This window comes from Gopherus evgoodei, chromosome 8 (assembly GCF_007399415.2).
Source record: "Gopherus evgoodei ecotype Sinaloan lineage chromosome 8, rGopEvg1_v1.p, whole genome shotgun sequence".
NCBI classification, from domain to species: Eukaryota; Metazoa; Chordata; order Testudines; family Testudinidae; genus Gopherus; species Gopherus evgoodei.
Genome location: NC_044329.1, coordinates 57,023,983 through 57,040,261, shown reverse-complemented (window position 1 = coordinate 57,040,261; position 16,279 = coordinate 57,023,983). Strand labels below are relative to the sequence as shown.

At 48.9% G+C, this 16,279-nt stretch overlaps 1 protein-coding gene and 1 long non-coding RNA gene across 2 annotated transcripts; one reads left to right on the top strand and one right to left on the bottom strand.

Annotated features, from left to right (window-relative positions):
- Nucleotides 1–1,602: 1,602 nt before the first annotated feature.
- LOC115656470 lies at nucleotides 1,603–5,055 on the bottom strand. Its single transcript, XR_004001673.1, has 4 exons — nucleotides 4,704–5,055; nucleotides 4,123–4,220; nucleotides 1,774–1,839; nucleotides 1,603–1,679 (listed from the first exon to the last, which is right to left on the bottom strand). It is a non-coding gene; the product is annotated as an uncharacterized LOC115656470 (long non-coding RNA).
- An 89-nt stretch (nucleotides 5,056–5,144) lies between these two features.
- Nucleotides 5,145–14,540, top strand: GLUL (glutamate-ammonia ligase). The gene is made up of 7 exons (XM_030573228.1): nucleotides 5,145–5,245; nucleotides 7,638–7,828; nucleotides 9,247–9,408; nucleotides 10,400–10,546; nucleotides 11,070–11,197; nucleotides 11,442–11,641; nucleotides 12,897–14,540. The coding sequence occupies exons 2-7, from the start codon at nucleotides 7,663–7,665 to the stop codon at nucleotides 13,213–13,215; spliced, it is 1,122 nt and encodes a 373-aa protein (XP_030429088.1). The 5' UTR covers nucleotides 5,145–5,245; nucleotides 7,638–7,662; the 3' UTR covers nucleotides 13,216–14,540.
- Nucleotides 14,541–16,279: the final 1,739 nt, after the last annotated feature.

Here is a 16,279-nt window from a genome sequence, read left to right as displayed (position 1 = left end):
AGTTGTGGAACTGGTAAGGCATGTATGCCTTTAGGTAGTATGCTTATGTGGGTTTGTTATATCTATAGAAGCCCTAAATGTTTCCTGGCTAAATTTTTTGTGTGTTAAGAATTGCATCTGCAGTTACTTTGGTGAGGATTGCAGATCATAAGAACTATCAATCCTCATGCTTCAGGATGTAACCTAATATCATCAGCTGGGTCAGGAAGAAAGTTCTCACTTCTCTCCACCCTGGTATTGGACAGGCAGGTGCATTATGGATGTGTTCTGCCTTCTTCTGAAGTATCTGGGAACTGGTCACTGGCTGAAAGATGACACAGAACTAGGTGGGTCATTTTTTTCACCCTAGTGTGATATCTCCATTAAAAAATATATTTTTATTAAAAGTGAGGATTGAGGCCCTGTTGTGCCAGGTGCTGTACAAACAGAATAAATGGACACGCCCTGCCCTACAGAGTTTACAGTCTAAATAGTCCTGGAGCCTGAAGTTCTCTATTTAACCAGTGAATAGTTGCAGCATGAGCAGTAGCTGTGTAAGCTGCCCTGCCAATGAGCCTTAACTATGGCCACTAGTAAAGAAAAGAATTTTCTTTTCATGTTGTTTTGGTCCTTGGCTTCTCTGCTGGGACTAGCAAGTAGGCTGCTGAGTAGTGCCGAAGGAAGGGATGACTTCTGAGATGGCCATTTGTGTATTTAAAAAACTGGAGGGAGTCCACCATTTCATAGGGCACCAAACCAGCATTAGATGGTAACAAAAACCCCGGTACTTCATGCAAAGACAGGGGGTCGGCTCTGGGGCTCTTCAGCATTTTGGCGGCAGGGGGTCCTTCGGTGCCGCAGAAGACCCAGAGTGGAGCCCATGATGCCGAAGCCCTGGACCGCCACTGAGTATTCCAATCGGACAGGTCATAAAGCCAGCCCTACGAGCCATAGTTTGCCCACTTTTGGGATGGAGGCAGGAGATAAAGACAAACATTCCCCCAAAGATTAAAATGGGTAGGAAGAAAGAATAAAAATGTGCATGTTATTCCCACCCCCTAAATGCTACATTCTGTCAAAGGCTTTACATAAACATAACAGGGGGAGCTATGCTGATGTATACCCCTTCAGAGTGGGACGTGTTGGTTGTCCTTGTCTTCTCAGTTCTTGGACAGGGTTTCTCTCCAAAATTAAACACTGACTAGAATGAGGGTCAGTGGGGCACACACGAGGGAATGAGTGATCTGTGCACCCACAAAAATAAACTGCAACTGGAGGAAGGGAACACAAGCATGTTAACCAATGAAATGGAGCTGGCTAAGGACATGTGTAATTCCCCCTGAGGTCTCACTAGAGGCACTGTCCTTTCACCTGACAAGCCAGGCCTTTCTCTCTATTCCTTGTAAACAATTCCTGAATAAGAGAAGAGTGCCTGGAAGAGGGAATGAATACTGAGCAGAGTGTACAGAACACAGCATAGCACAGGGCTATTTTCACTGAATGTGTCTGTTCCAGTGTGAAACAACAGGCATTGAATAACAGTGAGAGTCTTGGAAACGGGGATTGGGGAGAATCTCTTCTGGAATTTTCCCAGGGGGAAGAAATCAACTAACAAATCCCATGTGATGCTTGAAGAGGTTTTTAATACCCTGGAATCTTCCGATCACTCTAATCAAACACCAGGACTCTTGAACTGAAATCTAGAAAACAATGAGGTTTAAAATAGATTGAAGTGTGGGGGGAGGGGAGGGGAGGGTTGTTTGCATCAATAAACTGAGCTCATTTGCAACTTACTTGTCTATTTCAGAGATGCTTTAGCCATCTGAGCTAGAATTTTCCTGATGCATCTTCACTGCAGACCTGAGAAAAATAGCCTTGAATATAACCTGGGTCCAATGCACCTTTTATTACAAACACCCCCCATTTGCTGAGTTGATCTTTCTCCTGCAGTCTCCCAAATCCAGATCTGCAGCAGGAATGCTGGCTCAGGCAGGGACTGACCTGATCTCTTCCCAACAGCTGATACTTTATCTATTTTTTCAAATGACCGAATCTGACCTGGCCTCTATTCTAGTGTAACGTTGCCAGTTTATCTGTCCATGGTTTGAGTCAGGAGTAAAACAGATCACTGAATCAGCTTCTGAAAAGTGGATGTGAGGAGCAACAATGCATGCTCAGGATGAGGAGTGAAATGGAGCTGTTAGAAAGGAGTAGGAAACAAACATCACAGGAGAACTGAGGCAATGCAGTCATAGCCTCACTACCTCTCTAATGTCTGGCAGCAGGTATTAGTACCTGCTTAACCCATAATAGCAGGGTGGAGATCTTTCTGTAATGACCATGCTGCATAAGAGCTTTGATTGGCTACTGCTGGCAGCTGGCTATTGTAGAGTTAGAGCTAAGCAGCACAGGCTTGTGAAAAGCCTGGGTTCAAATCCTGTTATCAAGCTAACTGGTTAGAGGTATGCTGGATTTAATGCATCTCTTTGGCTTTTGTATCTACATTTAAACCTGGGCTTTCTAGGCTGCAGGAAATTGCATGTTGGGGGACTGGAGGGGAAGTCAGGGGCTATGTCCCTTGACTTTTTCTCTTCCTCCAAAATGCTGAAGAAATGTGTAGCTATTTCTCATTCACATGATGGGGAGGTTATATAGACATCAGACTTGGGACTAACCCTGGGGAAGTAACATGCTCTTATTGCCCTCTGTGTGAGCTGATGTGCAAAATAATTGGCTGTCTGTATAAATGCTGCCATCCCTTTTCCAAGGAGGAATTCAGGCTCTTAAGGGGGACACACTACCCGTGAATTGACACAGCTCCATAGACTTTAATGACACTATCCCACTTTGTACCCACTGAGGATCTGGTCCCTTCTGAATACAGCTAGCGCTAGGGATGTGCAGTGCCATCCTACATGCCACCGCCTTGCTGACAGTGCCCCCTGGATGCCCAAAGAGCTGGGAGTAGTGGCAATCAGATTTCCTCTTTTAAACAGGTAGAAGCTGAGAGAAGTGCAAGCAGTGTTTGTGCTGGAGAGCTCATTTCGGGGTGGGGGGAGGGAGAAGGTGGAGGTGAGAATGTTGATGAAGTTTGGGTCTCTGAGCCTTTGTACTTGCAAGGTTTGGATTTCTAAGGGGCTAAGAAATTTGTTCACCTATCCCCCCACATTCTGAGATTATGCTAAGGCAGGGGTGGGCAAACTACAGCCTGGGGGCCACATTCAGCCCTTCAGACATTTTAATCTGGCCCTCAAGCTCCACCTGGGGAGCGGGGTCTGGGACTTGCCCCACTCCACGTGCCATGGCTCTGCACGGCTCCCGGAAGCAGAGGCATGTCCCTGCTCTGGCTCCTATGCATCGGAGCAGTCAGGGGGCTCTGCAAGTTGCCCCTGCCTCAAGTGTTGTCCCCAAAGCTCCCATTGGCTGGGAACTGCGGCCAATGGGAGCTGCAGGGGCAGCACCTGTGGATGGGGCAGCACGCAGAGCCACTGGATGCACCTCCACGTAGGAGCCAGAGGGGGGACGTGCCGCTGCTTACAGGAGCTGCTTGAGGTAAGCGCCACCCAGAGCCTGCACCCCTGACCACCTCATGTGCCCCAACCTCCAGCCCTGATCCCCCTCCCACCTCCTGAACCCCTCAGTCCCAGCACAGAGCACCCTCCTGCACCCCAAACCCCTCATCCCCAGCCCCACACCAGAGTCTGCACCCCCAATGGAAGCCCCCACCCTTCCTCCACACCCCAACCTGCTGCCCCAGCCTGGAGCCCCCTCCTGCACCCTGAACTCATTTCTGGCTGCATCCTAGAGCCTGCACCCCAGATGAAGCCCTCACTCCCTCCCGCACTCCAACCCCCAACGACATGAGCATTCATGGCCCATACAATTTCCATACCCAGATGTGGCCAAAAAGTTTGCCCACCCCGTTCTAAGGCAATTTGGGGAGCAGCCCCAGTGCCTCTTGTGACAGGGAAGGGAGGCAAACTGAAAGCAAGTAGTGCGCTGGTGTGATAGCTGCAGTGGCCTCTGAATCCTGACTCTCTTATGAATGTGCTGGAAAGTGAGGAGGGCACAGCAGAAGTGGGAGAAGAGACCATTCACAGAATGGAAAAATACTGGCCAGCCCTTCTAGCAGGCCATACTGACCGCTGTGCACTTCCCTGCCATCCTGAGTCCTAGGATGTCAGCCCTGAATTCCTGGTCACTGCAGACTCCATTCCCCCTCCTCTCTGCGGAGCCAGGATCTGAAATTAAAATTAATGTGCTCAAAGTTCCGTTGTTTTTGTAGAGTCAGAGGGGAAAGCTGGGTACGGGGCTAGCGCCCCCCGCCCAATAAACCTTTGGGTGTCCTAGTTAGACGGCTTTCCCCTCTCTGCCCTGTTTAGCAAGCGGGGCTTGTTTTTGTGCATGCAGTTATATAAAGAAAAGGCAGCTGTTAACGTAAACACTTTGGAGAGCAGGGAGAGTTGATCCTGTCCCCACTTTCCAAAAACCGTTAGAGGGGGAAAAATACCCCCCCCCCCGCTTTCTAAACCCGGCTTGGCCTGTCCCTCCCCAGAAGCATCTAGTGACTGGGGAGAGCTCTTGCTTGCCAGAAAAGAGCGGCACAGGGAGTGTAAGCAGACAACCGAAGATTTGCCATGCTGGGAATTCGGGGGGGGGGGTTAACTTCACTCTAAACAGCGTTTTACTGTTATCGGAATAACACTGCAAACCCAGAGCCACACCTTCCTCGGGCGGCAGAGTCCCAGGGCCGCTGTCTCTGGGGTGCCTCCTTTGTTTTGAAACGGGGCACAGTGGGAACCGGCCCACACCGCTCTCGGGCTCGGCTCGCAGGGCTCCGGCAGAGGGGGCCAGGGTACGCACAAAGGAGCCAGTGTGCCGGAGCAGGCAATTCATTCTCCCCCTGCTGCTGCGCTGAGCTTGTTTTCCTCTCCCTGCTGGAGAAGGCGGGGTCCCCCGGCCCAGCAGGAGCTCGCTCTTGTTTTCCTATCTCCCTGCTCCCCCCAGCCCGGCTCTCCTGGCTCCCTCCCGCCCCTTCGCCCTGTCTTCGCTGGCCCAATGGCTCGGATCGACGGGCCGCCCATCAGCTGATCGTGGCGTGCTCACGTCTTGAGGAAGCCAATCGGACAGCCCGGGGGCCGGCACGGGCAGCTGATAAATGGGCGAGCTGGGAACTGGCTTCACCAGAGCTGAGCATGGGAGCAGCTGTGGGAAAGTGAGCCCTTGTCCATCAGCCCGCCTCTCCTCTGCCTGCTCAGTAGCCAAGGTAACTGCTTCTGTTGCCACTGCGCGGGGGTGTTGGTAAATCTCTGCCCGTTCTCTCCAAGGCATTGGGTGGCTTTGCGCGGGGACGTGCACTGGGAATGTGCCCCCCCGCGTATAGGATTGGGGGGTGCTCCAGGCTGCTTTGATGCTGTTCACAGGCAGTGGGGTGGGCTAGGAGGACTCTTTGCTTAATGTGGCGTTGTTGGGTTTTGCTGCTTTTTCCCTTAGAGGATGGTCCTGCTCCTCTGAAACCAATGCACCCTGCGTCTGGCAGGCTATGTGTACAGCGGCAAAGAAATCCCGCAGGACTGGGTCCCACACGGGGCTCGGCTCGGGTCTGCAAGGTTGTATTGAAAGGTGACTTTGCGGATGGATCTTGTCTTTTCCTGAAATGCCTCTTCGTGTGTTTCCCTATTTCATTGTCTTGCTTCCAGTCAGTCTTCGATTCTGCGAGCAGGGAGATGCCTACCTTGCCGACAGAAGGACGGCTGGGTGTGTGGTAACTTTATTCCTGATGGTGTCTGGGGCGGTACATCGGCATAGCTCCCTTGCTAGGCTGCTGTGTTTGTCTGCTTTATGTCCCCGAAGCAGTCACTCCGGGGGGGCAGCTCCGATTTAGCTCTGTAAAGGGGAGGGGAAACTAGGTCGCTCAAGATCTTCTAAAGGGCTTCTCTTTGCTCGGATCTTTCTGGGACAGAAGATTTCCTCACAGTTGCTCTGCACAGTTTCCTTTAAAAACCGGGAGTGCAGGCTCCTAAGGAAGGAGAACAGCGGAGGAGAGAGTTGCGTGAAGAGAGGAACAGCCATAGATCAAATTTCTAAGCTGACCATAAAGAGAAGCCGTGGGGGGCAGCAGTGGGTCCTTCAGCTGGAAGCTTTTACAGGACCAAACCTGGACTGCCACTGCAGAGGCATGCAATCAAATGGGCAATAAATGTAGTGACAGCAAGGGGGCTGCAGAGAGGGAAGGGGACTCCAGGGAGGTTTGTATCTTGGGTGGTGGTGGTCTGCCTTCTGGCCAGTTGTAGGGGAGAGGCAGGCTGGTTCTGAGACCCCAGCTATTTCCAGACTGGAGTCACCGCAGTGCTGCTTTTATTGCCAAGAAATAAATAAAGGCAGGGAAGGGGCTGAACAAAATCTTGTCTGTGCCGGTCAGAGAGGTGGCTGTTTCTGAGAGTACCAGAGAGGGCTTGACTTGGTGGCCAGCTGGGAATGCTGGGATAGGGTTGGCAAGGGCCAGCAGGGCTCCATGACCCCCAGCACAGCTGCTGGTGTGACAGAGGCAAATCTGCATTCCTCATATGGGACAAGGGAGTACAGTGCCTTCAGCCAAAGCAGCTACTTCTCAGAGTCAGGGGCTTTTGCCCCAAGTATGCAGAGCCAGGGGGCTGTAAAAGATCCCCAGTGACCTCCGCTTGCATCCTCTGAATCTACTACAGCTCTCCCTGTATGTGAGCAGGGCCCCTCTGCCTCCAGACCTTCCATGGCTGAGAGGCCTCTTGAGTCTCTGCTGGTCAAAGGTTACTTACTTTGTCTTGGGCTGTAGTTGGGGGCCCCTCTCACCTTACTTACATAACAGTATTATATATCTTCAGATTGCATGGTCCGGAGATGGACCTGTCTCTGGAAAATGGTCCTTACTGGAATGGGGAAGGACCACAGAAGGCCCTGTCTAAGCCAAAGTGGGCAAAAATGCTGCTCCAGGGGTTTTGCGGCCCCAAGCAGCCCAAAAAAAAAAAGCCATGATTGCGATCTGCGGCAATTCAGTGGGAGGTCCTTCGCTCCAGCGGGAGTGAGGAACTTGCCACCGAATCCGTGAAAGTGCTGCCCCACTCCCGAGTTCCCGCCCCAAGCACCTGCTTGATAAGCTGGTGCCTGGAGCTGGCCCTGGCTCCAGGGCAATGTCCGTTCTGAAATTGCATTTTGTGAGTGGAGAGTTCACAATGAAGTCAAGGAGCCCTTCTGAGGGGCTGCTGCTTTCTGATCTCTTAATGATCATAATAGCTGGAGAGGGAAAAGACCAAGTCCATCAGCTGACAGGGCAGGACCCAACTGCTCAGTAGATGAGATCTTGGATATTCTGAGACCACAGGAAATCTTTGAAACCAAATGATTGTTGTAGCTGGTCCTAAACCATGTTATTGAACTGCTGGATTGATACACTGTCTGTTTCCTATAGTGTAATTTACTGTATTCAGATTCACAACTGGTGTAATCAGCTGTGACACTGTCTGGGATATTCTAGCATAACTGTCTAGAGGACACACTGCACACATCTCTCTTCTGTTGCTGAGCTGTGAAGTTCTCCCACTTGGTCATTCTCTTGTATAAGGGTGTGAGAACCCATTCGAAACAGAAATATTCATGGCTGGCTTTTACCTCCCTCCTGGCAGGACCCCAGTAACTCACCGTGCCGCCATGGCCACCTCAGCGAGTTCCCACCTGAGCAAAGCTATAAAGCAGATGTACATGAAGCTGCCTCAGGGTGAAAAGGTGCAAGCTATGTACATCTGGATTGATGGGACTGGGGAGCACCTGCGCTGTAAAACCCGGACGCTGGACCAAGAGCCCAAGAGCATTGAAGGTAAGAGGGCAGGTGTATGATTGACACAAGGTGAATGCTGCGACTACAAGCAGTTGCACCCAGTGGGTTTGCAGCAATATAGGGCTTGGCTTGGGTTCAAGCATCTGACTACAGAGCTGCAAAACACTGCTGTGCTGTTGGAAGACAAAGCTCCTTCTTTTTGAGTTGGGAGTGGGGGTGTGTCTCCCACATGGGGGAAATCTGGACCAGAGACAGTCAGTGCATTCCACTTCTTGAGTTCTTTGTATCGAGTGCATGATGTGGGATAGCTCCCACCTCGCTTCTGGTGTGTGCTTGGAAAAGTGTACAGGCTGAGCAGGATGCACTTCATAATCTCCTGATGTGGAAGGAGATCTGGAAGACCACCCTTCTCCTTGTGGGGCAGAGCTGTAAGTAGAGCCAGGAATCGGTGACGTGTCCCCATCTGCGCTAAAGGAGTGTCTGTCTGCAGGGTATTCCCAGTCTGCTGGCCCTTTACCTATAAAGCTTTTCTGGCCCTGGGGAGATGGCAGGAAGAAAGCAATGGGAAGATAATATATCCTGTGTAATTAAGAGCTTTTGTGTCTCAGAACAAACAGCCCCATCTGACATAATAGCATTCGGATTTCTTCCCTTGTTGCCATGGCACTGGCTAGGACGGTTCTAAAACCAAAGTACTGTGCATGAGCAATCAGAATTATCTCCCCGCCTCACCGAGGAAGTGGCTGGCACTGCGTGTTTGGCACCCATAGCACATGGAAGGGAATAACAATGGAGGTAGAGTTAATTTCTTCCCAGCTGCTTCAAATGTGCTCACACTGCAAAAGCAGTATTCAGTGGGGGCCTAAGCCATGCTCAGCTGGAGGGGCACAGGTAGTGTAAGGGGATGTTCTCTCCCCACAATCACTGGACTATCCAATTGATGATATTCCCCCTTCAGGCAACTCTAGGCCATGTGCATTCTTCCTAGGTTCCCTTCACCAGGTCTGTGCAGTTGCACCAATGTGGAGGGGGGTGTTTCAGGGTCGTCCAGCAGTCTGGAGACAACTGAGGACACCGGACTCCCTCTCATTTCTTTTGACTTATAGCATCTCCCTGATTCCCTTTGTTTCGGCTAGGGAAACCCATCTGGGTCTCCATCTTACCATAGCATGTTGGCTACAAGATAGGAAGTGTTCGTCAAGGACATCTGCAGTGCAGTTAGCTGAATCGGACTTCGCTGATGTCCCAGCTTTTTGTTTTTCCACAGGGTAGCAAAAAGCAATTCCCTCACCCCATATTTCAGTACCAGCAAAATCAGCAAAGTACAGTGTGTGCCAGTGTCCTTTAACAAGCAATCTTTTTTGCACAATTGTCAGGCTGAATCAGCTGGTGAACTCATTTTGGTGGTTATGGAAAGCTGCTATCCTAAAGGGGTGAATTTTTCTCTCTTGCTCTAGATCTACCTGAGTGGAACTTTGACGGCTCTAGCACCTTGCAGTCTGAGGGTTCAAACAGTGACATGTACCTTCTCCCTGCTGCCATGTTCCGGGACCCTTTCCGCAAGGACCCTAACAAGCTGGTTCTTTGTGAGGTCTTCAAGTACAACCGCAAGCCAGCTGGTATGGTGCAGTGCCTTCCCCAAGAGTGGCTGCAGTAGTTCTGGGAGGGGTGAGAAAGCTTGCTCCCTCTTGGAGTTGAGGAGGGTTGGTGGAGAGGTAACTGTCAGAAAAGTAGTTAATGCAAGACTTTACCAAGCACCATTAATGCATTAACACTGTACAAGAAATACAAATATCCCTGCCCTGAAGAGCTTGGATATAAAGAAAACAAGATGCAGTAGGCAACACCAAGGGAGAAACTAGCTTCGATGTTTATCTGTTCTGGTCTAGCCTCTCTTGCCACTGGTAATACAGAGATGGAGTATGACATGGGTCAGTCTTGGGAATATTGAAGGACTCGTCAAGAGGATTTCCAATGCTGGGAGGGATGTGGGAACTTGGGAAATCATTCTATAGAGAAGCATGGAAGGGAGCGGGGGAAAGAAGTGAATTGGATAGCATCACTGATTGGAGGGAATAATTTGAACCTGAGGGAACAAAAACATCTGACATGTGAGATGTAGGCCTGGTCATGGACGAGTAGCTTCTGTGCTCATGATTGCCAGCATATGGTTCAAGAGACTAAGAACAGTATAAGGAAGTCCATAAGATGGCACTGACAACCAATAGGAGCATCCACTATTTAAGGCCAGCGGCCCTACCCACCACTTAGATCTTACATTGGCTAATGATGGTGGTCACAGGGCAGTCTCTTTGGGTCTGAATTTCTGGGCTTCCCTAGAGGTCTGGGTGGGGAAATGAGTCCCCCAGACAGACTGTGTGGTAGTGGCTTTGTCCAGAATACATTGGCAAGTCATAGCTTCCATGGTGGGATAAGAATCTGAGCTGTTCCACCAGAGCAGCACACCAGACTCTTTTTTTTTTCTTTTTTTTTTACCAGTAGCTAGAAGCTATTCGTCCATGATCAGGCTACATCTCACATGTCAGAGGTTTTTGTTTGTGGCTAGAACGTTGGTGAGCTAATAAGCTTTGCGCTTTTCTTCCATTCTAGAGTCAAACCTACGGCACACCTGTAAACGGGTTATGGATATGGTGTCCAACCAGATCCCCTGGTTTGGGATGGAGCAGGAATATACTCTTCTTGGGACAGACGGACATCCATTTGGTTGGCCTTCCAATGGCTTCCCTGGGCCCCAGGGTAAGCTTCCAGGAGTTAATATCTGAACTAGGAATCAAGTATTCATGAGATCTCTAACCCCAAATCATAATATTATCAATCACTAATTAATGGGATTAATTGGAAATGTGTAAAATGAGATGAAAGATTCAAGGAGTTGCTAAAACTGGATCACCAAAAGCTATGCTGACAGTGACTAAAACTAAACAACGAAAGTAATCTTAGTGGCTGTACAGTAATCTTATGACACATAGACCAGATTCATATCCAGTGTTCGTTCCATTAGTCTGCAATTCATTTAAATATGACCAGTTGGGCAGGCTTTTCAGAAGTAGGAGCCCAAGTCCCACTGACTCTGACTGGAGTCATACTCTGGAGGTATTTTGTTCTTCTACTACCCCCAAATGAAAGCAGTATAGAGACTTTCCTGCGACCTGTGCCTTCTGAGAACCCTTTCCTAACTGCACTCTGTGTTCTTCACTGCACTCAATCACAAGCTATTTGAAGACTATGTTGACCTTTCTTGTGCTCTGTGCTACTGCAGGTCCATATTACTGTGGCGTAGGAGCAGACAAAGCCTATGGCAGAGACATTGTGGAAGCACATTATCGGGCATGTCTCTATGCTGGTGTTAAAATTGGAGGAACAAATGCAGAAGTGATGCCCGCACAGGTAACTACTTTGGCTCCACCTGCCATTGCAGTCAGCTGGCACCAGCCAATGATGCAATGCGGAAGCTCATGCTGCTAAACTCTGCTGCTGTAGTCAGTATGTACCCTGGGGCTTTGCAAATGTTGAGAGTGCAGGAGGGTGCAGACGGGGTGAACAGCATCTTGCAGCAATGGTTCTTCACCAAACTGAGCCAATGGTTTGTTTTTTTGCCTTTTTTTTTTTTCTTTTTCTCTGCTTTCTGTAGTGGGAATTCCAGGTGGGCCCATGCGAAGGGATTGAGATGGGGGATCACCTCTGGATTGCACGCTTCATCCTACATCGGGTGTGTGAAGACTTTGGGGTAATCGTGTCCTTCGATCCCAAGCCCATCTCTGGGAATTGGAATGGAGCTGGTTGCCACACCAACTTCAGCGCGAAGTCCATGAGGGAGGAAGGAGGCCTCAAGTAAGTTTTTCTGTACAGCTGGGCTAGTTGCACCAGTTTGGCAAGCTCAGTTGGAGAAAGTGGACTTTACCCACAGCAGCAAGACTTCTACAGAACTGAGACTGCACCTGAGACACTAGTTGGCTTGCCAAGGGAATAGTGACATGTCTTGCTCTATGCAAGAGATTTTTGGCTTGAATACCCCCAGAAATTCTAGTGGTGGGTTTTTTTTGTTTGTTTGTTTGTTTGTTTACTGGAACTGAACTCCCTTCCCACTATAGCTGTTGCACCCAGAGGTTGTCTGCACGGAAGATTGAGGGAATTCCCCCAGTAGTGGTCTAACACTGGTACAGTTTCACCAACACTAGCAATGGTGGAAGTGCTAATAGACAAGGGGCAGCCGTTCTTACCACTGTCTAGCACTGGATTATCCATCTCTGTAAAAAGCCCTGTACTCACTCTGTAGTAGGAGTTTATCTGGTGCTAGACCAAAGGAGGGAGAATTTCTGCCACATGGTAAACAAGGCCAGATATTGAAAGTAGTTTCAGATTGGACTATTCTTAGACCATTGGCTTACAGATTCCACTGTACTTGAAAGTCTGGGACTTTGTTTTTCAGGGACTAGATTGTACTTTTCAAGTACAATGGAATTTTGTTAAGGATCCATTTGGGCATTTCTCTGCCCACTCCTTCCCCTGTAACTTCAGTGGGTGCATTCAGAATATCACTACACTTGCAGAACTTGTAAGCTTCTGAAATAATAAAATGTGTTGAAGCACAACCTGTGTCTTCCCAAGGATAAAGGAAGCTGTACGAGGCATATTTAGTGGCAATGCAACTCAGCAAATTATTGGTTCTAACTGGTACCCCCACAAGCTGTAATGTTCTCTAACTCCACTCAGTGAGAGTCTTACCTGCCTTTGGGATCCCCCTGAAAAATTCTGAGAGCCTCACTGGTCAGAATAGGCCAGGAGGGGAAAACACCCAGCCCCACATGCAGGCGAACTGGCTGTAGGAAAGGAGGATTTGAACCATGTAACCAAGTGATACAGTGGAGTCAGTTTCCCAAAGTAACTCACTATCCATGAGAGGAAGGGGCCCATGGCTGGTACTAGCTGGAATGGGAGTGCTTGCAGATAAGGGACTGAAACATGGGATTTGTGTGCTTGGGTGGGGTGTGGGTGAGTTCCTGCCAACGTTACCCGTGGCCAAGTGAACAGCAGCACAGCCAGTGTACTTGCTAAAGTCTCTCAACCTCCCGCCTTCTGTCTCCAGGCATATAGAAGAGGCCATTGAGAAGCTCAGCAAACGGCACCAGTACCACATCCGTGCTTATGACCCAAAAGGGGGGCTGGACAACGCCAGGCGCCTAACAGGCTTCCACGAGACATCCAGCATCCACGAATTCTCTGCTGGCGTGGCCAACCGTGGGGCCAGTATCCGTATCCCCAGAAACGTGGGCCAAGAAAAGAAGGGCTACTTCGAGGACCGCCGGCCCTCTGCCAACTGTGACCCTTATGCTGTGACGGAGGCACTAATCCGTACGTGTCTTCTCAGCGAAACCGGGGATGAGCCCTTTGAGTACAAGAATTAAGTGGACTGCCCCCTGACAGACACCGCCTGCCCCCAAATGTGCCCTCAGAATTACATCTAGAAGGGACAAGTTACCACTTTGTGTCCCAGTAACTCTTGTTGTGTTGGGGGAGGGAGCATTTAGTTCTTGTCAATGTCTCTTTGTTGATGCTTGAGAGGAGGAGTGTGCGTTAGAGAAGAATTTTAACCACTGTTTTGTCTAATTCATCTGTATGTCTGACAGGACCCAGTGGCTTCCATGGACACGGGGCGATAGGCTGAAGGAAGGTGGATGGACAAGAGGCTGTAGTGGGTTTTGCCCAAGAGAGTCTAACTTCCATGATAACAACATACATAACTAAACTCTCCATAGACCAGTTGTCCTTGGATTTGAGTTATTCAGAGGAGAAAGGAGTAAAGCAGCTATGATAGATTCTGACACCTTTGCAAACTTACACATGGTGGGAAATTTCCCTTCTCTGGCTTTGATAAGACTCTTGGGCATCTTCTTGCATTCTACTGTCCCAGCTAAATGTGGGAGCTGGTAGCAAAATTCCTCCTTGCTCTGTCATTGGAAGCCACTCGATTTCCTGTGTATAACAGAGTGAAGTAGTGTTTGTGGTTTTTTTGTTTTTTTTTTAATATTTAAATGTAAAAACAAAAAAAACCCTAGGATCTTCTTTTTTTTTTTTTTTTTTTTTTTTAAAGATTGTTCCAATAACTCAGCCAGCTAGAGCAGGCAGGGTTCCTGAAGGTACTGTTGGAGGTGGACCTCCAGCGTGGGCTAGAGCAGAGGGTAGAATTGGGGGGGGGTGGGGGGGCTTTGCCATTCCTGGCAGGACATCAGTTCAGCAGTTGGAAGGTAGCAGTAACGATCATAACTTAAACTCGAGCTGATGCGGGTGTGTGGCATGGCTGAAACACAAGGAGGATGTTCTAAATTATGAGTTGGCTGGTCAACTTAACTGTGTTAGCAATGGGGTCATGGGTGTTTTATTTTCCAGTGGGATTAGCATGTCACTAAAGCAGGGCTTTTCATAAAAAGAAACAACTTTTTAGATTTTAATAATGTTTTTAGGGTTTCTAAAGTTGTACAGTTTTACAGAGACCATTGGTGTTAACTGTTGATATGTCCTGGCACGCAAACTACCTGCCACCTAGCCAGGACTGTGCTGACGAGGGGGCTCTGTGCCACCTGCCCTCCCTTCCCAGGCTGCCCCTAAGTTCTCTCAGGGGAATGCCTAGTGGGTTCAAAAGTTCTGGGATTTTGGATGATGCCAATATATGCCATTGCATTTGGATTTACAAATAGTTTCTTTTTATAATAACAAAAAAACTTAATTCTGACTTTCTCTCTGGTTTTATTTGTCTGAAATGTCATGGTGTGGGCTCTTAGCTATCTGGAGGGATTTCAGCCTGGATTTCCTCTCTCTCCTGGGATAAGATGGGGAATCCTAGACACACATGTTCGTTCGTTCGTTCGTTCGTTCTCTGGGAAAAATGCCATCGCTGGCCTGGAGGAACTCTTGGGATTATGGTTGCCAATTTTGGTCAGATGACATAATCTTTCATTACATGACATAATCTTTAATTCCTGGAGACTCCTGGACAATCTAAGTAGGGGTGCCAACCCACCATGGATGAGCTGGGGAACTCAGACATAGGATCTTCATTTAAAAAGCCCCCCCAAAATCGGAAACCATTCAGTTGTGTAAGAACACATTTTTACAAAGTCATTTGGCCAAATTCAGCTCCTTATGCCTGCATCTGTGTACCTGAAATGGGGCTGTGACTTGCTATTGCTCACATTAGTTTTCCTCTAGTTATCTGCCCCTGAAAGATTCCAACAACTCAAACCCCCTTTTCTTTAGAAGAGGTTAATGCAGGAACCTGTAGCTAGTAGCAATGACTTGCCTCATAAAATTTTCTAAACAGAAGGCCCAAGTGGCATTGACTACCTTCAAATCCTGCATGTTTCACTTGGGAGCAGGGTCACTGTGATAAAGAATTAATCACACATTTCCTAATGCAAGAGTCAGACTCCTAGCGTGGCGTTTTCAAAAATGCTCCATGGTAGCCTTCCTCTGCTCCCATCTTGGGCGTTTTACTGTTGACTTCAGTGGAAACCGCTAAGCCAAGGGCAACCGCTTTTGTGTATCCCATACATAATCTTCCTAGACAAATGTTTATCATTCTTAGCTTCCCATGCTACTTGAGATAGCCTTACCTTTCTAAAACCGAAGTGTCTATGTGTTGAAAGTGACCTCCTGCTCCACCCCACCTGGAAGACTCTGTGAAGCAGCCACTTTACTAGTTGTGCCAGGTAGCCTCCATTAAGAGATGCCTGCACAGAATTCATATAACATTACTGCAGAAACTCTGGTGCTCAATGCATTGGGCAAGTCTGTACCTAGGGTTCTGTGGTAGCCTAGATGCCAACAGATTCCCAAAAGTGAAGGCTGGTAATATAAGAGCAGGCTAGTTGGGTCTGACTACCCAGGTCCCTCAACAGAAGAATGGATGGGAAAATGAGTGTTTGCCCATTCAGCCTGGATGGCAGCAAAGACTTTCATAACCCTAGCCATCAAAAGAAAGGCCGCATGCATGATTCAGATGGGCTGTTGCTCTAGCCCCTGAGGCATTCTAGGCCTGATTGTGCTGGCAGCATTGAGAAGGGGGAAGCTTGGCCATTACACTCACCAAGGAATGCTGGTTGTCTGAGGGGGGAGGAGGGATGAGTACAGCTCACAGGCTTTTCTGTTGTGCTGGAGGTTTGTGAGGCCCTTCACCGTGGCCATGGTACTTTGTGCAGGGTTGGGCTTCTCACAGGTGCAAAGGGGAGTTATTTGCCCAAAGCCAAGGGGATTTGGGAATTAAATGTTGAGCCGGCTCCTGTGAGTATCCCAGCCTGAATGCTTCGATAAAAGATGAAAAATGTAACTCCTCAGAGCTGAGAGGATTTCTGCTTAAACACAGACTCGCCTGTTTTTCTAAAACAACAAAGCAGCTTCCCACAAACAAAGCCACCCTTCATAGCAGCAGCCCTGCTGTGGGTGCACAACTCAGAGATTAAAGTGTAAGTGGCC